The 26,916-nt window shown below is 42.4% G+C and overlaps 1 protein-coding gene across 5 annotated transcripts; it reads right to left on the reverse strand.

The window, feature by feature from the left end:
* On the reverse strand, nt 1-26,916 carry LOC105479953 (mitogen-activated protein kinase kinase kinase 8). Of its 5 annotated transcripts, none has more exons than XM_011738322.3 (8): nt 26,658-26,916; nt 21,703-22,061; nt 13,711-13,878; nt 11,522-11,783; nt 10,291-10,397; nt 3,589-3,741; nt 2,330-2,576; nt 1-1,170 (listed from the first exon to the last, which is right to left on the reverse strand). In XM_011738322.3, the coding sequence occupies exons 2-8, from the start codon at nt 22,036-22,038 to the stop codon at nt 1,040-1,042; spliced, it is 1,404 nt and encodes a 467-aa protein (XP_011736624.1). In that variant the 5' UTR covers nt 22,039-22,061; nt 26,658-26,916; the 3' UTR covers nt 1-1,039. The 5 variants fall into 5 exon arrangements, with proteins under 5 accessions (XP_011736624.1, XP_070926386.1, XP_011736623.1 ...); XM_071070285.1 differs by having other exon boundaries at nt 21,703-23,797; XM_011738321.3 differs by lacking the exon at nt 26,658-26,916 and adding an exon at nt 26,288-26,633.

Below are 26,916 nucleotides of genomic sequence, written 5' to 3' on the forward strand. Positions count from 1 at the left end.
TAAGGCAAAATACTGAATTTATTCAGTTGATTTGACCAGTCACATTGGACAAAAGTGTTGGGTTTTATTTGCATAATGTAAAACACACTTTACTTAAGACTACTCACATACTTTACAATGTTACAAATACATATATATACACACATATATGAAAGATTTATGAAGGCATTTGATATAATACATACACAGTATGCTATTTTAATATACAAATGCTTAAAAGAAAATTGAGTCATAAGAATTACAAAAGGAGCATCATCAATAATTTACAAAAGTGTTCATTTTTCTTCTCATTCTCATCCTTTGGGATGTACAAAAATTATGTGGTTTACACAGTTGTATCCACATTCAAAACATCATGTTTTGAATGTCTTAAGCATAGCATGTACAGTACAAAATGTTTCCATAGGAACACAAAAGAAACCGTCACTAGTGGCCTGCTGTCAGATGGCTTCTAATTCATCAGTTAGCCATTTTTAAGACACTAGTCCAGCTTATTGCTATGATATTCAAGTTGTTCTATTCACCTAAATTATAATGAATTCAATGTATACCAGAATTTACCAATAAAGGCTCAAAGAGTTATATAATATACACCAATATACACAAAACAACTATTCTGAGTAAAATGAAGATTCCATAATTAAATAAGAACCAAGAATAGTAATTTTAGGCTACTCTGTTATCCTCGTGATGGGTATTTTTAAAATTTTGAGCAAAGTGCACAGTGAATGGAACAGTCAGCGGACACGATCCTTCTGGGAACTCTCAAATTCCTTCCTTAGAATCACATCACCTGAGAAATGAGAACCTTGAGACCTGGTGCGTTATCAGATAGCTTCACAAGTCAAACACACAGGAGCCACTTGGAGGCACATTCATGGGTCACGGGAGGTCACACTGCTCCTTCAAAACTGGCACCATTCACTGTCCAGGGCCCCTGTGTCAAGGCAGCAGAACCAGCCCCCAAGGAGATCAACGCTATCTTAATTTAGAGCAAACATGACATGTTTTTTGAAGTGGCATGCCAAAACATGCCACTTCAGCCATATTCAAGTGTTGGTGGTCCCCGAACAAGATTGAAGTAGCCAGCCAGAGCGCCGAGGTCTATGTAGAGAGAGCGTTGTCTCTTGAGCATCTCAGATTCCTCAGTGCTTCCTGTGCATGAAGAATCTGAAAAGGAAAACATTAAAAAGTAAGTTACAAGAAAACCTGTCAAATAATACCTGTTCCTTCTGCAGTGAAATAAATCCTTTGGGGCCTAATAAAACAGTGTCTTAAGTGTGAAAGATGGGTCTTGGAACATTATGGATAAGTTCACATAATAGGACATAGAACAAAAAGTTCAAACGGGAGTCAATGGAGACAAGAAATTAGTTAGAAATCCTGGCATATTTTTCCAACAGCCAGATCGTTCTCTTTAAATACACAAAAGTCAGACAAGCAGCAAAGAAATATAAATAAGTGCGCCAGGTTTGACATCTGGGTTTGGACCTAAATGGATTAAGAATGCCACAGATTTTTAATAAAAATGGAAACCCTTGTCTGTGCATATTGAATGTTCCTGGAATGCATACAGACTTTCTTAAGTGGGAAAAATTTACAACTGGCAAGATTTTAAGCCAAGGAAGATGGAAATGCAAGTTGACTTCAAACTCAGTATTTTATCTGTGCAGGGCAGTGCCATGATGTTCCCCCACCAAGGACTGGGGTGGCTTAATATAAGTGAGTTAGGCTGGGCACGGTGGCTCACACCTGTAATCCCAGCTCTTTGGGAGGCAGGTGGATTGCCTGAGGTCAGGAGTTAAGAGACTAGCCTGGCCAACATGGTAAAACCCTGTCTCCACTAAAAATACAAAAATTAGCCAGACATGGTGGTGGGCACGTGCAATCCCAGCTACTCAGGAGGCTGAGGCATGAGAATCACTTGAACCCAGGAGGCAGAGGTTGCAGTGACCCAAGATCATGCCACTGCACTCCAGTCTGGGCAACTAAGCAAGACTCCATCTCAAACAACAACAACAAAAAAAAGGTGAGTTAAGACAAACGTTGCAAAAAAGCAAGTTGTAGAAAAGCAAGTCAGAAGCATTTTCCAGTGACTGTGCTACCTACACTTGCACTGAAAATCTATTATAATTTGGTGCTAAATTAGCCAATTTAAAAAAAAAAAAAACCTGCTTCTGTTAATCTTGCTGAAATTTCTCAAGCAAGGTATGGTACTCAAGAAGTTATTTCCCTTTTTTCCAAGTGCTTTCATGAACTACATTAGAGGCTGGATGTGGACAGAAACAGAAGGGAAGCAAGGGTACGGCACACAGCAGGGTGTCCTTACCAGCAATGTTCTCAGGAAGTTCCAGCTCCTTCCTACTCAGCAGCCTCTTGCGCTCAAAGAGGGCAGAGTCCAGACTCTGACAGCGTGGCTGATCCTCTCTGGGCGGGTTCAGGGCCTCATGTTTTAGTAGGTCTGCGGCTCTTGGGCGGTGATTGGGGTTTCTCGCCAGCGCAGCTTCTATCAGCTCTCTCATCCCTGGACTGCAGTCATCTGCAATGTCTTCTAGTGGAGGCGCTTGCTTGTGGATCTATGAACAAACCAGCTCTCTTAGCATCAAAGGTATGGAGATACACCCTCAACAGCAAACGCACGGTAGTAACAGGACCTAGAAAGTAATCCGTTTCCCACCACATGCCCTGCAACAAATGCAGTTCGTGCCCTTAAGCAAGCAAGCTTCCCTTTAATTTATTTTTTCTTTTCCCTTTGACACAGGGTCTCTGCTCTGTTGTCCAGACTGGAGAGCAGTGGCATGAACACAACTCACTGTAGCCTCCAACTCCTGGGCTCAAGTGATCCTCTCACCTCAGCCTCCCATGCAGCTGGGACCACAGGCCATACACTACCACACCTAGCTATTTTTTTTTTTTTTATTTTTTGTAGAGATGGGGTCTTGCTTTGCTGCCCAGGCTGGTCTTGAACTTCTGGGCTCAAGAGATCCTTTTGCCTTGGCTTTCTAAGGTGCTGAGATTACAGGCGTGAGCCACCGTTTAATTTCTAAAGGATACCAGGTTAAACCCATCTTCTGGTTTAATGTTACAAAAGATAAGTGCTAGGTTTGAATGTCAGTGACAGCTTCAAATCAGTGGCCCAAAAGTCACTATGTAGTAACAGGGAAGTGTCTGCTCCTGAATTTATCAACAGTAAAATGGGAATTGCATGTTCCACTACCAGCCACCCTGGTGTGAACATTAATAATAAAAAATGTTTTAAGTGTTCAAAGAACATATACAACTTCAGTGGCTGATACATTTACGCTACTCTGATGCTAGTAGTATTGCATTATTACACATAAAATGGAATAGCATAATTATGCCCAATGCACATTTTAGTAAGCTCCCAATAAAATAGCTATGTTTTCTTTGCAAGAATGGAGCTTGCTTCTACATGGGAAGAACTTGTAGCTACCTGTCATTTCACCATTCCCTCATTCAGATGGCGGTGGTATAGAAGGCAGAGCAGTCCCTCCCAGCCTGTGGGATGCATAACTCAGCCCCTACCCCGCCCCAGGCCTGGTTGAACCCCACTTACTATGTACTTACTATGTACAGGTAGGAGGGATAGGCTGAGCGAGGGTAGCGCTTCACCCAGGGCGGGGTGCCCGTCTGCATGTGGATGAGCGTGGCTCCCAGGCTGTAGATGTCTGCTTTGGTTGAATGGCCCCTGCAAAGGATGACCTCTGGGCTCATGTAAATCTGAAAAAGAAGTGGCAAACATTCAGCTTCATTCCCCTCCTTTGTGTGGGGTTCCATTTCCCTACTCCAGTTTAGGAAATTGACTCATGCGCCTTAAACTAGGAGAATAATGCAGGCATTCCCCAGGAACCATGCAGCTCTTGCTGGAGGTGTCCCTGCAGTCCGATAAAGAACACCTGGCTGGGCGCAGTGGCTCACACCTGTAATCCCAGCCGAGGTGGGCAGATCAGTTGAGGTCAGGAGTTCAAAGCCAGCCTGGTCTCTACTAAAAATACAAAAATTAGCTGGGCATGGTGGTGGGCACCTGTAATCCCATCTATTTGGGAGGCTGAGGCAAGGAGAATTGCTTGAGCTTGGGAGGTGGAGGCTGCTGTGAGCCAAGATCGCACCACTGCACTCCAGCCTGGGAGACAGAGTGAGACTCCGTCTCAAAACAAAACAAAACAAAACAAAAAAACACCCTTTTCTGGTTGATCTGGCAGCAAAGAGACTAGAACCAGGAATCTATCCGAGACTGCCACTCATCAAAGTTCTGCAGTACACTGATGAGGTGCAGCTAAGTTTTCTACTAACAGCCAATTCCTTTTATATTTAAATGAACTACAAATAGACTTCTTGATCTGTTTGTTGTTACATTGCTAACCCTCTAAATATCTGCAATGATAAAAGGCGATATAAGTCTATAGGGTATTAACACAAATGTCTTGAAAGGGAAAAACTTAAAAAATAAAGTGTAATGTTGTGAAAGTGATTCTAAAGAGTCATTTTTACAAACTATCTGTTATTTTTACCTACCATGTAGCCCAGTGACTAAATATTAAATGCAGCCATATTAACATTGTATAAGTTATTTTTGGTTTCATGAGTCCATGCTGAATAAACGGGGTTGGTTTTATAAATAGTTTCTCTAAGAAGCATTTATTTCTAAACTTAAGAAAGAAACAAAGAGAGGTGGGGCATGGTGGCTCATGTCTATAATCTCAGCACTTTGGGTTTTTTTGTTTATTTTTGGTTTTGTTTGAGACGGGGTCTCCGTCTGTCACCCAGGCTGGAATGCAATGCAATGGCGCGATCTTGGCTCACTGCAACCTCTGCCTCCCGGGTTCAAGCTATTCTCTTGCCTCGGCCTCCCAACTAGCTGGGATTACAAGCGTGTGTCACCATGCCTGGCTAATTTTGTATTTTTAGTAGAGAGGGGGTTTCACCATGTTGGCCAGGCTGATCTCAAACTCCTAACCTCATGATCCACCTGCCTCAGCCTCCCAAAGTGCGGGGATTACAGGCGTGAGCCACCGAATCTCAGCACTTTGGAAGGCCGAGGCAGGAAGATTGCTTGAGCCTAGGAGTTTGAGACCAGTCTGGACAAGATGGAGACCCCCCATCTTTACAAATTAGTTAGTTACCTAATTTAATTAAACATTTTTTAAAAAAGGAATACAGCAAACACTGGTGACCAGTTATTTGTATTCATGGCTGGTGCAGACATATAGTAGTTAATATCCTAATTATCAATATTTCGCTTGAAACAGCTTGTACACTGTCTGCCACGTGAATAAGAGAACGGAGGTCAGTGTTCCCAGAATACATTTCAGGGTAAGTAAGTAGAGAACTAGCTTACAAAAACCGAAGAAACTGCCCAGTCTCCCCACCCTAACCCTGCTCAACTCTTTCCTACAAGCCACTTCCGGGCCAGCTTCCTTTTGCTCTCAGCAAACAGGTCAAACTGAGCTCCTGTTCTCAAGCTTTCCCTGCAGCAAAGCCAAAGGAATTTCCAGAAGGACTTTGCTACTAAATAGATCACAAAGTTAAAAAATTAATGCACAACATTGTACCTATAGTCAACAATAGTGTATTGTATACTTAAAAATTTGTTGAGAGGGTAGAGTTCATGCTAAGTGTTATTAACACAATCAAATAAAAAAAGAAAAGGAAATGCAATGGGTATTATTAACTGTCCATAGAGGATGCCTACCTTCTCTCCTGTACCCCCTCCTCCCCGCCAATACAGCAAGGATTGGGCCGAGTGCTCACTGCTGGTGTAGGCAACAGGGGTTGTGCAGAGGTGGCTCTGCAGGTTCTACGTGACTGCACGCCTAGGCAGCCTGGGGAGATGGAGCATCTGTAAGCCTGGTGGCCTGGGTGCTGCCCCTCAGGCAGAAACCCTGGCTCAGGGCTCTTGTTCTTCAAGCTCTACCAACTACCAGATAGATCACGGAGCAGCAGAGCATGATATTCAAGCACTCTGGCTGATTAGAAGGCATGAAACATCCCTGGTGGGGCCAAGACACGGCTCTCTGAGAGTTCTGCACCCTTGGGGCTGGGCACCGGAGCAAGAGAAAACCTTGATGTCAGTGATCGAACCCTTCACCTCTCAATATGTTTATTAGAAAGGGAAAGAGACCGTATGTGTGCGTATATGTGCGTGTGATGATTATATAGTTAACTTACAAAAGTAAAACCTAGCAGACTTAGAAGGACTTTTCAAAAAGGACCAAGTTCTAAAAGTAATTCTGATTTGTTATTCACATTCACAATGTATTCTTTCTCTGTACCATGTAACTCAAAAACAGTTGGTTCTGTACACACCAGATTAACCCTGTATGTGTATTACATGGTTACAGTAGAATGCTCTGAATACCGATGCTTAGAGAGAGAAATCAAACAGGGGTAAGCAGGATTTGCATTTGGGAGCTATACTGCAGAAATCAGAAATTGTCTATGACTGTGCAGTAGCCACATGATCAAATTCTAACATCAGCCAATCTGCACAGTTGACTGACTAGTTTGATCTCCTAGCTCTTTAAGTAGGAAGAGCAAAAGCAAGCTTGTTGAAAGGTTTCATTGGTGACTTCACAACTTTGTTCATTACCAAACTTCAACTCGTGTGTATTAGGCAGATAGTAAATGCAGGCTGATTAGAAGAGGGTTTATATTTATAAACACCGAGGCTCAGTTTTGCACCTCACAAAAAGCAATTTGCATTTGCCAAAAATAACCTGATCCAAATACTACTCAGGAGTAAAATATGTTATTATCTCACATTCATGCATTCTGCTAGGCAGCCCCAGAAAGAACACTTCTTTCTCCAATGTTGCAAAATGTTCGACTTCACCACACTGCCAGGAAGAGAAAAGTATTTTCCATCTTTCATACCATAAATAGTTTGTTTCTTAAACTGGTTCCAGGAAAAAGGGTGGTGGAATATTACATATCTGAACTCCTGACTAACACCAAATATGCTGAAACATTTTCCAAAGAAAACATGTCGTAAGCATTAAGTCTTATGAGATCTCACATTTTGGTAAAGTATTTTTAAGATCTAGGGACTAAGCATTCTTAAAAACAAACAAACAAACAAACTACAGTTTCCCTTCTGAATATTGTTTGGCTCAAACTATCAAGAATCCCTGCTTGAGTATTTTCAATAATAACTTCGGTAATATTTGCAAAAGAAGGATTTCTTCTGTTGCCCCGGAGAGTCTTGGCTTTGAGAGAGTTGAGAAAGCACTTACAGAATCTTGTTTTTTTTTTTTTAGGACAAGGTCTTGTTCTACTGTCCAGGCTATGGGTGCAGTGGCATAAACAGCTCACTGCAGCCTCATCCTGGGCTCAAGCAATCCTCCCACCTCAGTCTCTTGAGTAGCTGGGACTACAGACATGCACCACCGTGCCATTTTTACAAAAGTAAAGTTTTTGTTTGTTTGTTTACTTTTTGTAGTGATGGGGTCTCATAATGTTGCCCAGGCTGGAAGAATCTTGGTTTGAAAGGAAGATAATTTTTCTGTTGCTGCAATCCAGTTCAGTGCAACACGTATACTAGCTAAACTAGACTAAGGGCTGTCATCTGATTGAACACCAAGACTGACCTGGTAACCTTGACATAGAGGTGCAGTCAAAGACCCTCTCTCTATTTCCTATGGGCACTTCCAGCAAAGAGAAGGGCATGGGGCTGAGTGGCTCAGGCAGTGAAGCTTCCCCCAGTAGTGGTGAGGGGCCAAGGAGGCAATTTTACACCCATTTACCTTCCTGCTTGCACCCAACCTTGTGCCCATCACAATCAACTGTGAACTAAACTGTTGTGCTCTTTCTTTTCTCTTTCTTTCTTTTTCTTTCTTTCTCTTTCTTTCTTTTTTCTTTCTCTTTCTTTCCTTTCTTCCCTTCCTTCCTTCCTTCCCTTCCATCATTCCTTCCTTCCTTCCTTTCCTTCCTTCCTTCCTTCCTTTCCTTTCTTTCTTCTCTCCCTTCCTCCCTCCCTCCCTCCCTCCCTCCCTTCCTTCCTTCCTTCCTTCCTTTCCTTCCTTCCTTCCTTCCTTCCCACTCTCTCTCTCTCCCTCCCTCCCTCCTCCATTTTCCTTCCTTTCTTCCTTCTTTTTTTTTTTCAAAAGAGATGAGGTCTCACTATATTGCCTAGGCTGGTCTCGAACCCCTAGGCTCAAGCAAACCACCCCCACCTCCTTGGCCTTTCAAAGGGTTGGGATTACAGGTGTGGGAACACCATGCTCATCCCTAAACAGTTGCTCTTTTAATAATTCAGGTAATTTAAAGTAAGTCCCCCTACCAAAGAGTGAGGATTGCTGGAGTACCACTAAGGCTTGCTCCTCATTGCCTTGTCTCATGCTTCCTTGTTGGTGCCCACAAGAACCTGCCACATAGCAGATGCTCAGCGGACACTTGCTAATTGAATCAACCAGCCAGCATAATGATGTGAATGTTAAATATATTATTTGGAAGCCCTCGAATGAGTTTTTCAGAATCTCATTTAGAGTCAGGAAAGAAAGGCTTTTCTGGGTCGTTTTTTGCTTCACAGATGAGTTAAACATGAGTGCTATTTTACATCTTTAAATAAGATACATTTATGCTCACTACTTGAGGTTTATTATAGGATTCCTAGGCTCAAAGAGAGGCCTTCAAAGTCCTCATAAATATTAATGATCATGATAATTAAGACTGTCATTGAGCCAAAACAAAGTGATATTAGTTATATCAGTAATATATTTTAATAATGTATATAGTAGTATATTTTTTTAAAGTTATGTAGCAGTTAGACTTTAGGGTTAGACTTAGAAAGAACTGGGTTCAAGTCCAGAGTCTGTCACTGAGTGACTCTGGACACTTTATTTTAATCTCTGCAAACTTATTTCCTTTATTGTGAAATGAGAATAACAATAGAATCTGTTTACAATAATAGTATTTACAACAACTGGGTTGTTGTAAGGATTAAATAACATACTGCTTTTTAAGGGCTAAACTTATTATAAAGTTAACTATAATTCTACAATTATTATGAAAGCTGAACTGTGGGCCAGACACGGGGGCTCACACCTATAGTCTCAGCACTTTGGGAGGCGGGAGGATCACTTGAGGCCAACAGTTCAAGACCAGCCTGGCCAACATAGTGAAATCCCCATTTCTACTGAAAAAGCAAAATAAACAAAAAATTAGCTGGATGTGGTGGCACACACCTGTAATCTCAACTGCTCAGGAGGCTAAGAAGCGTGTGAACCCAGGAGGTGGAGATTGCAGTGAGCTGAGATCATGCCACAGAGTAAGACTCTGTCTCAAAACAAAACAAACCAAAACCAAAACCAAAACCACACAACATAAAGCTGAACTGTGGATATGATCTATTTGTGGGGGAGGGGAGGGTTTGAAACAAGGTCTTGTTCTGTCTTCCAGGCTGGAGTGCCCATGGCTCACTGCAGCCTTGAACTCCTAGGCTCAAGCAATCCTCCTACCTCAGCCTCCCAACTAGCTGGGACTACAGGGGTGTACCACCACACTGAACTAATTTTTTTTTTTTTTGAGATGGAGTTTCACTCTTGTTGCCCAGGCTGGAGTGCAATGGCGCGATCTTGGCTCACCTCAACCTCTGCCTCCCGAGTTCAAATGATTCTCCTTCCTCAGCCTCCCGAGTAGCTGGGATTACAGGTGCCCACCACCATGCCCAGCAAATTTTGTAATTTTAGTAGAGATGGGGTTTTGCCATGTTGGTCAGGCTTGTCTCGAACTCCCGACCTCAGGTGATCAGCCCACCTCAGCCTCCCAAAGTGCTGGGATTATAGGTGTGAGCCACCGTGCCCAGCCTGAACGAATTTTTTTTTATAGAGATGGGGTCTTGCTATGATGCCTAAGCTTGTCTCAAAGTCCTGGGCTCAATTAATCCTCCCACCTAAGCCTCCCAAAGCACTGGGATTATAGGCATGAGCCACCACACCGGGCAAATATGATCTATTTTGTCATTACATTGTTTATAAATGTTCTATATATGTTCTATATATAGAAATGTTCTATATATCAACATGTATATTATATTACAAATACTATTATGTATTATAAATAACATAGCAAAAAATAAAATAAAAAATCAAGTGCTAAACTCAGTACTTGACACAGAGCAAGTGCTCATTAAACGTGTTCCAAGGATAATAATGATTTAATGCAATGGATTTCTTTCCCTTCTTTGTCCTTCATTCCCACGATAATTATAGAACAATTTTTCCTTTTTTATTCTTAATAAAATAGTAACCCTTTTCATGTGAATATAATTACCTCTGTTCCCCGGAGGTCCTTAGGAAAATAGACATCTTCGGTCATTTGAACACTTAGGCCAAAATCCACCAAAACAGCTTTTGTGGACATGAAAACAATGTTGCTAGCTAAAATGAGAGGAAATTTTTTAAGATAAAATTTTTTATATATTCATAAGTCAAATGAAAACATTATCTGAAACAATAATGAATCTCAAATCAGAAAAGACTGAAATGCTTCCTCTAGTGAGATGGGTGTATTATATTCAAAAGGGGAGAATGCATCTCAGATTTTAGGTGAAAATCACTTCGGATCCATCAGGAATTCAGCCAATGTGGGTATGAATGATTGTAGCCATTAATAATGGTCCAGAACTTGAGTTTCAAACTCTACGACATAAGCATATTGTTGTCAAGCCACTTTTCTAAAGCAGAAAAGTAAAATACCCATTTTTTTCCCCCAGTAAAAGTTATGCCACTCTAATTTAGTACTGGCTATTAAAGGTTTACCTATTTCCTCATCATATCAGACTCCTAGAAAACAGTTATCAAAGTTGTGTTTAATGGATTATTATTACATTGGTATACAAAATGAAAGAGGTATTTGTTTCTCAAAAATATTTGTCTCTGTGTTTGTATGTTTTTAAGTAAATCGCATTTTTTTTGGTGGGGAGGGGACGGAGTTTTGCTGTTGTCACCCAGGCTGGAGTGCAATGGCGCCATGTCAGCTCACTGCAACCTCCGCCTCCCAGATTCAAATGATTCTCCTGCCTCAGCCTCCCAAGTAGCTGGGATTACCAGCACCCAACACCACGCCCAGTTAATTTTTTTTTTTTTTTTTTTTTGTATTTTTAGTAGAGACAGGGTTTCACCACATTGGCCAGGCTGGTCTCCAGTTTCTGACCTCAGGTGATCCACGTGCCACAGCATCCCAAAGTGCTGAGATTACAGGCATGAGCCATCACGCCCAGCCTAAACTGCAATTTTAAAAGCCTTTTTAACAGAGCAGTACCTAATAGGTATGTAGCTATAACTTTTCAACAACTGTTCAAAGTAATCTTTCTGTATGACTTGGAAAGCTCTAGTAACCCCGCATGATTCTAAGACATGTCTCTGGAGAAGGAAGATGGACGGTGCTCTGAGGGAGCTTTCCATCCTTCATGGAGGGTCTTCAGATTACAGGAAGGAGCTTGTTTGTCTCCTGAATAACTAGTCTCTTTGAGCCAAAAAGGTGTATGTCCAAAGATACTTACGTTTAATATCATGATGGATTACTTTCTTTGAGTGTAGAAAATCAAGTCCCTTGAGAACATGCTTTGTCACCCAAATAATTTCGAATTCTCTCATTGGTCCACAGCTCTCCAGTTTCTCCAGAACAGACCCTCCCTCGCCTGCTTCCATAAAGAGATGGACAGTTTCACCCCACAGGACTGCGCCATACAGCTCTGCGATGTTCTCGTGCCGGAAGCAAGCCTGGATTTCCACATCAGATGGCTTAAATTGATCTACTGGGATCTGGAACACAAAAATACGAGCGAGATTCTAAACAACCCCAAAGTCATCTTAAAAATATATAATATAGGTCAATGCAAAAACCAAAAGGCAAATAAATGTCCTCAAGAATACTCTGCCCTGTGTGAAAACGGACTGCCCAGGTACAATACTGTTTGCCTCAGATCTGCCTTTAACTATGTTAGTCAGCTTTCAGTATAAAATTCAGAACAAGAAAATAAAAAACAAAATAATGAGTTATTATTTTCACTTAGAAGTCAGAAATCCATCCAATGTTTTCAAATTATGAATGAATCAAAAAAGAGATAATTTCCCACCTATTAGACAACAGTATCTTTGGTACCTAGATTTTAGGTTGTATTTTCAATATTTCAGTTTATTGTGAGATAGTATGAAGTGTTTGTTGCCACAGTTCATACTCTATTATAGCAACGTATTTAAAATAAGCACTGAAGCTGGGCACGGTGGCTCATGCCTGTAATCCCAACACTTTGGGAGGCCAATGTGGGTAGATCACTTGAGGCCAGGAGTTCAAGACCAGCCTGGCCAACATGGCGAAACCCCATTTCTACAAAAAATACAAAAATTAGCCAGGCAGGCCGGGCGCGGTGGCTCAAGCCTGTAATCCCAGCACTTTGGGAGGCCGAGACGGGTGGATCACGAGGTCAGGAGATCGAGACCATCCTGGCTAACACGGTGAAACCCCGTCTCTACTAAAAAAATACAAAAAACTAGCCGGGCGAGGTGGCGGGCGCCTGTAGTCCCAGCTACTCGGGAGGCTGAGGCAGGAGAATGGCATAAACCTGGGAGACGGAGCTTGCAGTGAGCTGAGATCCGGCCACTGTACTCCAGCCTGGGTGACAGAGCGAGACTCCGTCTCAAAAAAGGAAAAAAAAAAAAAAAATTAGCCAGGCATTGGTTGTGCACGCCTGTAACCCCAGCTACTCTCTTATTACAATAGGAGAGACCAAGACATAATATTTGGCAATTATTTATTTTATTTTTTGTTAAATCAAAAGTGAGTGTATTTTTTGTTGTACTTTTTGAAAAATTAATTAAAGCAAAACAGACATACAAAAAAGTGTAAAAATGATGAGTCCAACTCAATGAATTATCAACTGAATGTACAAATGTAACCCCCATCTAAATCAAAATGAAAAACCACATCAGGCCAGGTGCGGCAGCTCACGCCTGTAATTCCAGTGCTGTGGGAGACCAAGGCAGGTGGATGGCTTGAGGTCAGGAGTTCGAGACAAGCCTGGCCAATATGGCAAAACCCCATCTCTACTAAAATATGAAAATTAGGTGGGCATGGTGGTGGGTGCCTGTAATCCCAGTTACTTGGGAGGCTGATGCAGGAGAATTGTTTGAACCCAGGAGGTGGAGTTTGTAGTGAGCCAAGACCCTGACACTGCACTCCAGCCTGGACAACAGAGCAAGACTCTGTCTCAAAAAAAAAAAAAAAAAAAAAAAGAAGGGATAGGGTCTTTTCAATCATTGATATATTTAAATTCAGCCTTTTAAATCTGCCTTCCTGAGAAGGCTACCTCCTTCCCAATCTGCCTCTGCGTGGCCCCCTCCGCAGCTGAATGAAAGGAGAATCACATAGAATTGCTTCTACTTCGCAGGATGGCTCTTCTCTACCTCTCTCCAAGAGTGATGATGTTATTTATCCAAATCAGTGCTTTAAAAACCAGCACTTTCCTTGTAATCATCTAGATTAAAATCAACTATGCTCCTAAACAGAGATTTTGGGGCTGAATGGCCCCAAGTAGCCAATGAATTCAGAAAAACAAATGCTTTGAGGCAGTGCACCCTTAGATAAGATCCAATCAAAGGATAAAAATCTTTGGTTAATGCAAATGGACAAACAAACAAAAGCCAGAATGCCAAACACACAGTGTGGGTTATCTAGTTACGTAACACATACCAGTTTACACGCCATTCTTTTCTTCGTCTTTATATCTTGTGCCAAGTATACCTTTCCAAAGGCTCCCCGAGGAATAAAATCAGAACCAATATTTCTGTAAGTCAGCTTCCAAGGGATCAGGAGAACATCAGAGTCTATTTGGTAACGTCCATTTTGAGGAGTGATGACCTACAGCAAAATAAAAATGTGAGAGGGTGAGGACTTCAGTCAAGTTGACTTTTTCTAAGTTTCCATTAGGAAACTGGTTATTTTAGCAGCATTCTGATACACGGTTACGAAATTAATGTCACCGTGCTTAATCCTACCAACTGTACAGACCTATATTTAGAGCTTGAGGAAGTCAGAGAGAGCATGTAACAGACACAGGTGCCTGGTCAGACCTGGTCATATTTCCACCTACTCATGAGTAATTAATTGCCAAATAGAACTTTAAAAATTATTTATCTAAAAAAGCATGACTACGGCAACCAGAAGGTTGAAAATAAAGATTGCGTAAATATAAACCGTGCCTGCAGGTTGACTTGTTTCTATTAAAATGTGCGAACCTGTTAGTCCACATAGCTATTACTCACACATGATGCATACAGAGAAAGAGCATCAAAATTAACTGATGATCATGGAAGATTTTGGAAAACCACAGCGTATGCCAGAGCTATGAGTTGACAATGCTATGTAAATTAAGTGAGGGCTGAATTACTACTCATCTACTTACTCACTTAATATCTATTGCATGCATTGTATCTATTGTGTGCAAAAAAGTTGCTAGGCACTGTGTTTGGCGCTGCAGAGGCAGCCATGAACAAGAGATGGCTGATCCTTGACCTCCCAGGGTTCACAAGCAAGCTGACTCTTAGAAGTTTTGAAACTAGTTGATTCAAACATTGAGAGACAGCTGGGAGCAGTGGATAACGCCTGTAATACTAGCACACTGGGAGGCTGAGGCAGGAGGCTATCTTGAGGCAAGAGCAGCCTAGGCAACATAGCGAGACCTCATTTCTACAGAAAGAAATAAAAACACAATATAAATTTTAAAATAATAAAACAAAAATTAAGAGGTCTACTCTGATAGCAATGTGGGTTCAAAGGCACATGCATTTGTCAAAACTCGTAAAATTGGACATTTAACATCTGTGTATTTGGCTATATATAAAATATATTTCAATTTTTAAAGAGGAAAAAATTAGAAGAGAAAATAATTATAATCAAAATTAAAACAAAATAATATGGTAGTTCATGGGAAATGCGATCTGGAATACCTGTCTGTAACATGTCCAAAGTGTTCTTTCAAGGGATAAATCACCTCAGTACCAGTTTCTCCTCAATGTAATCAGTAATATTACAGCTTCTGATTCGGAATTCAGGAATTATGAAACTTCTTCTTCTTTTTTTTTTTTTTTTTTTTTGAGATGCAGTCTTGCTCTGTTGGCTAGGCTGGAATGCAATGGAATGATCTTGGCTCACTGCAACCTCTGCCTCCCAGGTTCAAGGGATTCTCTCATCTCAGCCTCCTGAGTAGCTGGGATTACAGGTGTGCACCACCATGCTCGGCTAAATTTTGTATTTTTAGTAGAGACGGGGTTTCACCATGTTGGCCAGGCTGGTCTCGAACTCCTGACTTTAAGTGATCCACCTGCCTCGGCCTCCCAAAGTTCTGGGATTACAGGTGTGAGCCATGGCGCCTGGCTCAGGAATTGTGAAACTATTAAAGGACCTTAACTTATTTCAAGTAACAGAAGAAGCTGAACAACTAGGTGTGGTGGCTCATGCCTATAATCCCAGCACTTTGGGAGGCTAAGGTGGGAAGACTGCTTGAGGCCAGGAGTTCAAGACCAGCCTGGGTGACACACTGAGAACCCATTTCTATTTTGTTTAAAATTTAAAAGCAGCAGCAGCAACAGCTGAAGGGAAGGTGACAAATCCCCAAATCTACCACATGGGAAGAGAATGAACTCCTGATTCTTTTAAAAGAATTGTTTTTGTTTAAAATTCAAAAGCAGCAGCAGCAGCAGCTGAAGGGAATGTGACAAATCCCCAAATCTACGACATGGGAAGAGAATGAACTCCTGATTCATCTGCAGATGCGTGGGACTTCTCACTTGGGACAAGGCTACAGAAATAGTTCTAGTAACTGTAAGGGCCATTCAGTCAGCTCCACCACTGCTAAGTTTAGCTACACATCCCACAAACAGATGTGTTCACTATTAGGGAATAAAGCAGAGACTAACTCTAATGCTTAGAAATATGAAGTCATTAAATTTAGAAACTATTTACTGAGCGTTTCTGCTGTGTGAGACCCTGTGCAGGGCCCTAGGGCTAACATGAATAAGTGCAGATGGCGGTCTTGCCTTGTTTGAAAGATGACTTCCTTTCAAGAAGTATGTCGCCTCTGGTTGCTGGAAGCCTCTTTTGCAGCATGCTGAGAACATGATGGATTTAGTCCCTTTTGACATTTAGACACTCAAGAGCACTTGCTGATTTTCCCTTTCTTGTCATTAAATATTTACAGGCCTGATTTCAATGCACCCTCCAGTGAACCATCTCTATGTTTAACTCACTTTCGTGAAAGTTTTATCAACCTAAATTTGTTGTAACCCAATTTGGGTTTTTTTGTTTGTTTTTGTTTTGAGACAGAGTCTCGCCCTGTCACCCAGGCTTGAGTGCAGTGGCTGGAGTGAGTTCTCCTAGGCTGGCCCTGAATTTCTAGTGTAATGTGCAAGTCCTGACCAGTTTGTAGTTCTGCAAATGCCTGGTTCTTCCCCTAGCCCCAGGTCCCCTGTATTTAACTTTCTTTTTTTGTTTTGTTTTGTAACGGAGTTTCGCTCTTGTTGCCCAGGCTGGAGTGCAATGGCATGATCTCAGCTCATCACAACCTCCGCCTCCTGGGTTCAAGTGATGCTCCCGTCTCAGCCTCCCAAGGTGCTGGAATTACAGGCATGTGCCACCACACCCAGCTAATTTTATATTTTTGGTAGAGATGGGGTTTCTCCATGTTGGTCAGGCTGGTCTCGAACCCTGTATTCAAATTTTAGATAGGTGTTTTTCTTCTTTCTAGGGGCCCTTATAATTTTTTTTTTTAAGACATGGTCTTGCTCTGTCACCTAGGCTGGAGTGCAGTGGCCCCATCACAGCTCACTGAAGCTTCAACCTCCCAGGCTCAAGCGATCCTCCCACCTTGGCCTCCCAAGTAGCTGGGACTACAGGTGTGTGCCACCTCACCTGGCTGACTTTTTTATTTTTTGTGGAGATGGGTGTTTCACTATGTTGCCCAGGCTGGTCTCAAACTCTTGGGCTCAAGTGGCCTCAGTCTCCCAAAGTGCTGGGATTACAGGCACAAGCCACCACACCCAGCCCTATCAAACCATCTTAGGGGACGCTATGCTGCTTATCTCTGCCAATTCTTCAACTTATCAAAATCATCTCTAAGGGCAGGCATTATAAGCACACTTTCTATTTCCTCATCCAGATCACCATCATTTATACTAAACAACACCAGGCCAAGAAGCAGCATATTGAGAAAAATTTTTAAGTATTATAGTAAGAATAAATTCCACAAGTGACCTGTGCGATATGCTACTATGAAACAGACATGGTATTGATCTCTAGTCATGCAGGCATATTATCTAGCACAAAGGCCAAGCTAGCTCTGTCCTACTCTGCTGATCACAATGAATGGATCCTCACATTCAAAATATGGCCCCAAGATAGACACCAATACCAGCTTGAGTTCACAGCGTCCTGCCCAGATGATGAGAAAAGTTAACAGTACAATTCATGAGAAGTCATGGACACAGTTGGAAATGCATGTGAAAGAAGAGAGAAGATCTGGGGAACATGCAATCTGAAAAATTTTGGAAGGACTGTCATAAGGAATGGGTGTAACAATTGTATACAACAGCAACTCCCACAAGGCCTTGCGTCCATTTAACACTCACTATGTGTAACTAGGTCATGTGTATTCATTGATTGCTCCAAATATCAACCCTATGGAGTGTCGTGATGTTATCCATTTTATAGATGAGTAAACTGAGGAAAGGACGGGTGAAATGACCATCCCAGGGTCACACAGCTAATCCGTTTCAGAGCTGAACTACATAACACAGGTACTTTAATTCAGGGCCCATCATCTTCAAAACTGCTCATGATATGTACTTTTTTTAATGGCCAACAAGTAGGGCTTGCACTAAATGGTCAGAGATGAATTTTGGTTCTATATAAGGAAGGGAACTTTCTTACAGTCAGGACTGGACAAATAGGAAACTGTGTCCCAGTGTGTAATAAGCTCCTTGTCACAGTAGATTTTCAAGAATAGACCAAAATGTTCTACCAATTATTGGAGATGATGAACAGCGTTATTTGAGTACTAGACGGAGGGCTGGACTCAAGTATCTTAAATGCTTTTTCAACTCTGAGAAGCCATAACTCCATGACTAAGCCCTAAGGAACATCTTCAGCATTTCACACTTATAAAGTTGTAAAAAAGTGAAGGAATGGGGTCCTTCAGTCCCCATAAAACCACCACAAAGTTGAGTGTTTGGAACCCATTTTAGATTATTTGTTCCCAGACCAGGTTATGAATCAGCGTAGATTCTAAATAACATGCAGCACTCTTACCCAAAGCAATTCCCAGGTTAGTCTCCCAAAGCTTCTTCCCCAGGTCTTGCTGGATGTTGGTGGGATCTTTAACAAATATTATTTTTAGTAAAATCACACACACACACAGTCACTGAACATGACTGTGCTTCAGGATACTTTTGTAATTCCTGGTTCTGCACCCTGTCTAAATAACTCTACGGTGTTGTGGTTGTTGGCTGCCTGAACACATCAGGTCTCTATGTCTCTGGGTCTCTGCACATGCTGTTGGAACCCTCTCTACTTCATCCTGCTGACTCCAATTCAACGCTTCAGACCTCGGCTTAGGCATCAATCCTTCTTGGAAGGCTGTGCTGACATTCTCCTTCCTTCTACCACACTCATGGCTATGTAAGGTATCCTGCCTGTGCACTGCCAGAGGAAACAGGGTGCAGGTATGCTGGGAAGCAGCACATTCTACTATAATTGCCTATTTAACTGCATCCTGCATGTACCAGGCAGCAAGCTCCCAGAGGCACAGACTGTTCCATACTATCTCTAGCACCCGACGCACTGTAGATGTCCAAGCTATGTCTAGCAAATGAATAGGTAAATACTTGAATGAAAGTTTCCCCATCCCTATGTAGATACACCATATAGATGGATTTTACCTAGGAACCAATCGTGTAATAGATAATCAGCTGCTATTTTCCTAAAGCTGAGAGTTAGAGAGCAGCAAATGAAGCCCAATGAGTAAAGTTTTGATAGGGTAGTGGGTGGAAGATGATGGGAACAGAAAGATCTTGAACATTGGGTGGTTCCAATGTTCCATGTGAGGATGAAAGGGAGCCGAAAGCAAGCCTTGCCTCCCTCACTACTGTCTTGAAGTGACTATGTTCAGAGATGACAGTCCCAATCCCTAGGCTATCATTTATGAATCATGGAGCTCTGATGGGTTACCTAGCAGGCACAGCAATGTAGTCCATCTTTAATGTGAGTAGCAGGAAAGTCAACTGCAGTCCCCCAGAGCCATCAACCACTGGGTCGATTTGCCTAGTGAGGCCATGTCTACGATCCAGTGGATTTTAAGGTCCTCCTCTTATTCTATTCTGTTTTTCAGTCTTCTTGTTTTATATGTTATATTCTTGATCATTTTTAAAATAAAAATCTTTTTCAAGTTTTTCAAGATCCCTGCCTTTACTTATGTATTTGTTTACTCTTAAAATTTTTCCTGGCCAGGCGCAGTGGCTCACGCCTATAATCCCTGCACTTTGAGAGGCCAAGGCGGGTGGATCACCTCAGGTCAGGAGTTTGAAACCAGCCTGGCCAACATGGTGAAACCCCGTCTCTACTAAAAACACAAAAATTAGCCGGGCGTGGTGGCAGGCGCCGGTAATCCCAGCTACTCAGGAGGCTGAGGCAGAAGAATCACGTGAACTCATGAGGCGGAGGTTGCAGTGAGCCAAGATTGCGCCACTGCACTCCAGCCTGGGTGACAGAGCGAGACTCTGTGTCAAAAAAAAAAAGAATTCTCCTTAATTATGTACTTGTTCATTTAAAGAGTACAGGACCCATGGCAGGTAATGACAACATTTTACTCAAACCCTTTGCTGATACAATTTTACCCTCCTCTTAATGTCTTAGTCTCTCTCCTTTTTAGGATTAACTTTTCTGGCCCCACTCCTAAAAGACTTCAGAAGGCTATTTTTTTGTATTTCTTCTAATTTTCCTGAATTTCTTTCTGTACATTCCCAGATAGGCCAGGGGAATAGGCAAACATACCTAAGTCTTTGCATGTTTACAAGCAAGAATAATTTGGTTTTTTCTGCATATTTTCATTTAAAATACTCATTTTTATAGAAGGAGCAGGATTTAAAAAAATTAATTCCCACTTTAACAAATAAATACATTAAAAATGAGAGAAATACACAAACAATTATATTTCTCGGTATAGACATATATATAACTTTGAACCCGAGTTCTCCAACTATCCTTTAGTTGGGAAAATCAGATATGGCTTCTAGTTCAAATGATTACTTCTCATTTATAAAAGGAAGAAATATTCTGAAGGTAAAGTACTTAGTCGACTATTAAATAGAGCTTGATAGATCCAGACCAAAGCAGTCACACAACAGTGCAAAATATGATCTTGCTCCATGGTGAGCTATGGTTGACTATGACTGGCTTCTGACAAAACAATTCACTACATACCTGACCTAAATTACTGTGTTGTTTCTAATTAAATGAATGTAGTATGCAAAGAAAACCAAAATAATTAAGTACTTTGTCTGGACTCCATACTCACTCAGCACTGACTTTCCCCCTACATTAGCCATTTTGCCATTTAGATACACCAAAAGAAAGGGCGTCACTTTCATCCATAAGCATGTTTTGTAAGTTGCCACCTACTCCTTTGCAAATTATTCTTTTTAAAAATATTAGGTTACCTTTAGCCAGCACCTACGTTCACCTCTGCCATACTAAAAGCCTGACAGAATCCCAGGCACACCTAAACACATCACCTGATCTACTATTAGGGCAACAAAATGTTGCCACAATATTTTGCATGATTTGCATACTTGCGATGATTAAGCAAATATATCATTTGCCATTCATACTTTGCCAATTAAAGAGAGTGAATCTGTGGATAGCTATTTACTGCCTACATACTGCATTTTTGCAGAAATAAATTAATAACATTTCAAGATGTGACAAGAAAAGAACAAATAATTCAACCTTCAAGAAGATTAATTAATGACAAAGTGTTTATTCTCCTCTCAGACAAAGAAGTCTCATTAAGCCTTTCTTTTCTGCATAACTGATGAATAAACTTTTTAGTGAATTGTTAAATTAAAACACATTCTTCTTTGTTGTTGTTGTTGTTGTTGTTGAGACAGAGTCTCACTTAGTCGCCCAGGCTGGAGTGCAGTGGTGCAGTCTCAGCTCACCACAGCCTCCACCTCCCAGGTTCAAGGGATTCTCGTGCCTCAGCCTCTCAGGTACCTGGAATTGCAGGCGCCTGCCACCACACCAGGCTAATTTTGTATTTTTAGTAGAGACGGGGTTTCACCATGTTAGCCAGACGGGTCTCTAACTCCTGACCTCAAGTGATCCACCCACCTCGGCCTCTCAAAGTGCGGGGATTACAGGCGTGAGCCACTGTGCCCAGCCAAAATACATCCTTCTTAATGACCTATTTGTAGAAATACTACTAAAATATGATCAAGAGTCTTTAAATAGAACTTTTAATGAAGACTTTTTTTTTGCATCTTTGACATGGAGGTACTTCTTACTGATGATTACATTTTTTAAAATCATACCTGGCAGCCCATCTAAACCAAATTCAAACACCACTCTGCATTAAATGAAGCTGCAGTAGGAAAGCTGAGCACACAGCACCCAACTGATCGGAAAGAAACATACCATGTTTAATAAAATTCCAGATTCTTGTGGTCGCTGTCCATAAAAATGCTTTGCAGTGTTGGATATATGGTTTGCAAAAGCCAGCAAATCCTCCACGGTTCCATATCTGACTGATGACAACCATGGTACCTCTTGGCCACTAAGCAGCAGAGACTTAGAACGCTCATCGTTTTGATTGCTGTCTTGACACATGGTCATTAGACTGGGTTCATAAACTGCTGGCTCTTCACTTGCATAAAGATTTTCCATAATGTCTATTACATCGGACACATTTAAATGTTTAATTAATAAATCAATCTCTTCTTTATTGTCACTTCCAGTGCTCATGTACTCCATTACTGTTGCGCTTTCCAGAGAGTCTAGGAAAGAAAACACAAATCCTTAGTTTACGATATTTGTATCTGCATTCAAGACCAATGGGAAACTAACATACAAGGATTGGCAACAGGATTTTATATGCCTTTGTTCAGAAAACGAGGGTTTTGTGTCAACTGTGTGTGTGAATTCAAGTTGACAGTGCAGAAAGGGACCTAAGATAACCTTTAGTCCAGCTCACTTTGCAGAGGGGAAACCTGAGACCCAGAGAGCTTACTGTTACTCACGGAGTCAGTGGTATCAGCTACAGCCACTGAAGACAAACTTTCACTACGCATACACACCAATCAAGAGCAGCTCAGGAATCTTTGAAGAACTCAGGCTTCCGGCTCTTTAGGGCTTCCAACTTTACACAACCCAGCTATTCCCCCAAAGTGGCACCCTCCCTGCAAAAATCGCTATGGCTTTTTTATGCCTCCGGTGACTTGAAAGAAAAATAACCTCTTCACGAAATGCAGGAGCTAACTTGGCAAATAAAACTCAGGCCCTGAAAGCCAGAAGCTGGAAAAATGGATTTCAATCTAAACAAATTTGATGGCAATAGGTCAAGTTTCAGGAATGATTCTTATGCAAATGAGTTAAACAGCTAATTGGAAGGGTGACAGGGAACCTTGTTCTCCCAGCGATGAGTATGAGAAAGATGACGATGCATTTAACCTATGATTCAGCTGTCCTCCCTTAGGACCAGAATTCTTTAATAGTGCAAAGCAAACATCTTGAGGGTCCCAGAAGATTAATATCTAGATAAACAGCCCTCTAGAAGCTGTGAATAGTAGAAAGAAGCCAGGAAAGTCAAATATATCATAAGCAAGGCCAAGTGACTATATTAACCAAAATTGCATTTCAGCTCTTATATACAAATCAGCTGCCACACTTGGAGATCTGTAGATGAGAAAAAGAAAGTAAAGCAAGAGTAAAAACTGATGTTGTTACTCAGGATTTTAGAACAACTCTGTTCTGAAGGAGAAAAGACAAAAGCTCTAAGAGATCTAAGAGAATTTCAAGGCACATTGGTCTACTTAAATCATCGTTTGCACTCCCAAAAGCACAGCCTCTTTCTGAAAGGTATTTCAAGTTCTGAAAGGCAGAAGCCTTTAACACACAGGACACTCAGGGCTAAAGCCACGCATCTCTGATCAACCTGGAGCTTCATTTCAAAGCTCCAGGAAATGCTCCACTGCAGAGCCACCTGCATGCATGACCCAGCCATCTGCCTCTCAGTGCATTTCATTTGACAAAAGAACCATGCAATTTAGTGTCATCATTCACTTACTTGATGGTCGTTTTCTGACGTATGAATTGTGTCTGAGGAAAGTGGTCTAGCATCCTGCAATCCAACATTGCTCTGGTCTCAGACTGCTTGGAGTCAAATCACATCACCTCCCCACCACACTCCCATTTACTGCTTGCATGACGTTGAGCAAGTAACTTAACCTCTCTCAACCTCAATTTTCCCCATCTGTAAAATGGAAGTAATAACAGCACCTACCTCATGAAGTGGTCGTGAGGATTAAAAGAGTTCAAGCTCATAAAGTGCTCAGTGCAGTGTCAGGGGCATGGTAAATAAGCTGTGTCATTTTTAGCTGCTTTATATGCATGAGAGAGAAAAGTACTGAGTCAGACTCCTGGCTTTGCAGATACTGCATTAGCTTCCTTTCTTATCTGCAAATGAGATGTGGCTACCTATTCCCCTGGCTTCTTCGCAGTAAGAAGATTGTATCTAAAACAAGACATAAAGAGAGAGAGAAAAAAAGGCAGAAACCCATGAAATGCTTTGATGGCTGTTATCAACACAGTGAAATCTAGAGTGAGGGGGCAGCTTCCCCTCCCGAGATCTTGTACATCTTTGAGGGAGATTGTGATTCAGGTTCTTGGAGTCTACTGAGTTAGGAAAGGAACTTCTTAGATTAATGGAGGAACATTTGACATCGGTTTTACTGAGCCATCTAGTTGCAGTTTCTGCTTGTCGAATTTACTGGAAACACAGAAGTTAAAACAAAAACAGCCTAATTTGGGGCCTCAGGGGTTGAAAGGATCCAAGTCTCCTGGACTTATTTATCAAATGGATGACTTGACAGAAAAAAAAAAGTTCTCAGTACTAACACGACTCAAGAAAGAAAGAGGAAAAATGTCCACACAGTTCAAATTCACTCTGCTGATCCGGGAAGACAAATTTTAGAGGTTTAAAAAAAAAAAAAAAAATTAGTAGTAGTATTCTTTTTATTCTTTTATTTTGTTAATTGGGGGGTTTTCCTGTGAGGACTGGAGATTCTAAAAGACAAATCCTAAAAGAGCGGTAATACAAGGTTTTGGTTTTTAAATCCTGCAGAAAGTCTCAAGCATTTATATGTAAAACCCAAGAGCTTAAACACACACAACCACACCCCTAAACTGTGAGTTGCCTGGAAAGGGGAGAGGGAGGGAAGCAGGACCCGGGAGGTGGAGGAGTGTCTGACACTGAGACTTTTCTCAGTGCCTGCATTAATTCCTTAGCAACACAGGGCCCCTGTCACACAAATCTATGCTCCCCAGAAACCCTGCTGACCAGTTCGCCTGCTAACTGCTCCTGCAAAAAGCCTCAGCACTTTCCAGCCTTAAAGAAGCACACAATAAGCTAATGGTTTCTGAGTTATTCATGATCTGTAGCCACCTAGAAAGTTCAGATTGTGAAGGTATTCTAGTTTGGCAATAAAGACGTTTAGTATAAGATGATTTTTCCCTTGACACAATTTACAATAAAAGTCCTCATAAAATTCCTGCTTCCTAACCAAACAGAAAATTATGCCAGCTTTTGGAATTGGAGAGATGTGCAAATACAGTCAAAACTAGTTACACTGAATTATTTCAGAAATCAGCAATAAAATCACGAGGAAATTCTGTTCCTAAACATTAACATAATACTCTTGGCTGCCTCCACATACATAAACAAAATGTGAGTGTTTCCTGGCAAGTGTGAATGAAAATGGCCAACGTACCAGCATATGCTTCTGCCTCACAAAGAATGACTATTCCTTGTGTTATTTCCCATTTAAAATTATTTTTTTTAGGCCGGGAGCAGTGGCTCATACTGGTAATCTCAGCACTTTGGGAGGCCAAGAAGGGTGGATCACTTGAGGTCAGGAGTTCAAGACCAGCCTGGCCAGCATGGTGAAACCCTGTCTCCACAAAAATTAGCCGGGTATGGCGGCGGGCAATCCCAGCTACTCAGGAGGCTGAGGCAAGAGAATCGCTTGAAGGTGGAGGTGGAGGTTGCAGTGCGCCGAGATCGCGCCATTGCAATCCAGCCTGGGCGACAAGAGTGAAACTCCGTCTCAAAAAAAAAAAAAAAAAAAAAAAAATTGCATATATATATTTATACTAATATAGATAGATAGATAGATAGATAGATAGATAGATAGATAGATAGATATAGATAGATAGATAGATCCTGCCAAAATAGTATATTCTCCCTCAGGGCACATCTCTGATTATGTTTTTGTTCTCAAAAAGCCCCGGAATTATTCGTTTCAGGGGTATAGAAGGAAGGACCGCCACTCTGCTTCAAAACCTCTAGATGCCTCCACGTTCCCATTTTCTTTACACGACAAAGTCCTCATGGGCCATCTGCCAGACGACCTGCACACAAACCTCAATCCTTCGGAGAGAGCTGGGGGCGTCAGCTGGAAGTGGATTACACGTTCCTTGGCACACACGACTCAGGCTACAAGTATGTAAAGCAACTGCAAGAGCCTTTCTGTCCCCGTTTTTATCAAGAGCAGCATTTTATCTTGTCTTCCCCAAAGTGAAATAGACAAGCATCGCAACGTTTCACTCTTAAAGGCAGCGGGGGGCTTCCCCTGTTAACTATGGGGACTATCCCTGGGCGTCCTTCTCCGCCTAGAGCTAGAAAAATTTCAGTCAGTCCTGATCACGCATTATCGCTCGAAAACAACTTCCGTGAAAATAACTTTTTTTTTTCTCCTAGTATTCTTTCTTAGACCAAAAGCCCAGCCTTCGTGTTCTGCTATGACTCCTTTAGTCACGGGATACAGTCCAGGTTACAAACTTGAATTTAGTTCCAGCCATTCACAAGTCTCTGGGCTCCGCCAGCCCACACTCCCACTCCCTTCCTCCTGGTTCTCTAAGTCAAGGGAGCCTAAAAAGCTTGTAAATTATCAAAGCACCCAGCATTTGGGAGGGTCGGGTCCTCCAACCTCCGAGCTGCACTCACCGGGTCTGGGGCAGGGACAGCGCGGCCGTCCAGGCGGTGTCGGCGGCGGGAGGCGCAGTGACAGCGGGTCCCCGCTTCCCCGCGCACTGCCCGGACCAGCACTGCCCGGGCCCTGCGGATCCGGGAAGGAGGAGGAAGGGGGAGGAGTCGCGAGTCTGCACCCCGTGAGACCCTTGCGCAAGGTGCTTTCCAGCTGTGCCTGGTGCAGCCGGCGACCCGCGAGCGCAGCTGTGGGCACGCCCCCACCTCTTCCCACGCCAGAGTTTTCCCCTCTGCTGGGGTCACCCTCCATTTCTGCATGGGAATCCCCGGGGCACCCAGGCGGGACGCGACCCGAAAGACACGCCGGAGACCCCCAACCCTGGGTTACCTGCGGCTTTGGCGCTCCCACGCCGGCCAAGCGCTCCAGCCGCGGACCCCCGAAGGTTCGGTGCGACGCTGGCTGCAGGCCCGTGCGAGCCGGGCACGCCGGGCCACCGGGATCCGGCGGCAGCAGCGGCAGAAACAGGAGCCAGGGCGCCGGACCCCAGAGCGTGGCGCGCAGTCCAGACCCGAGCGGACGAGTGAGCCCCGCGTCGCCCGCACGTCCAGACCGCCGTGCTCTGCCCCTGACTCACGGCGTCTGAGCC

The sequence above is a fragment of the Macaca nemestrina genome, chromosome 9 (assembly GCF_043159975.1).
Source record: "Macaca nemestrina isolate mMacNem1 chromosome 9, mMacNem.hap1, whole genome shotgun sequence".
Lineage (NCBI taxonomy): Eukaryota > Metazoa > Chordata > Mammalia > Primates > Cercopithecidae > Macaca > Macaca nemestrina.

Coding starts and splice junctions, on each gene's coding strand:
- LOC105479953 (XM_011738321.3), bottom strand. CDS start 26,579: ATGGAGGGTGACCCCAGCAGAGGGGAAAACTCTGGCGTGGGAAGAGGT. Junction 10,398..11,521: donor AATCCATCATGATATTAAAC/GTAAGTATCTTT, acceptor CTCTCATTTTAG/CTAGCAACATTGTTTTCATG. Junction 3,742..10,290: donor AGGACCTCCGGGGAACAGAG/GTAATTATATTC, acceptor CTTCTTTTTCAG/ATTTACATGAGCCCAGAGGT.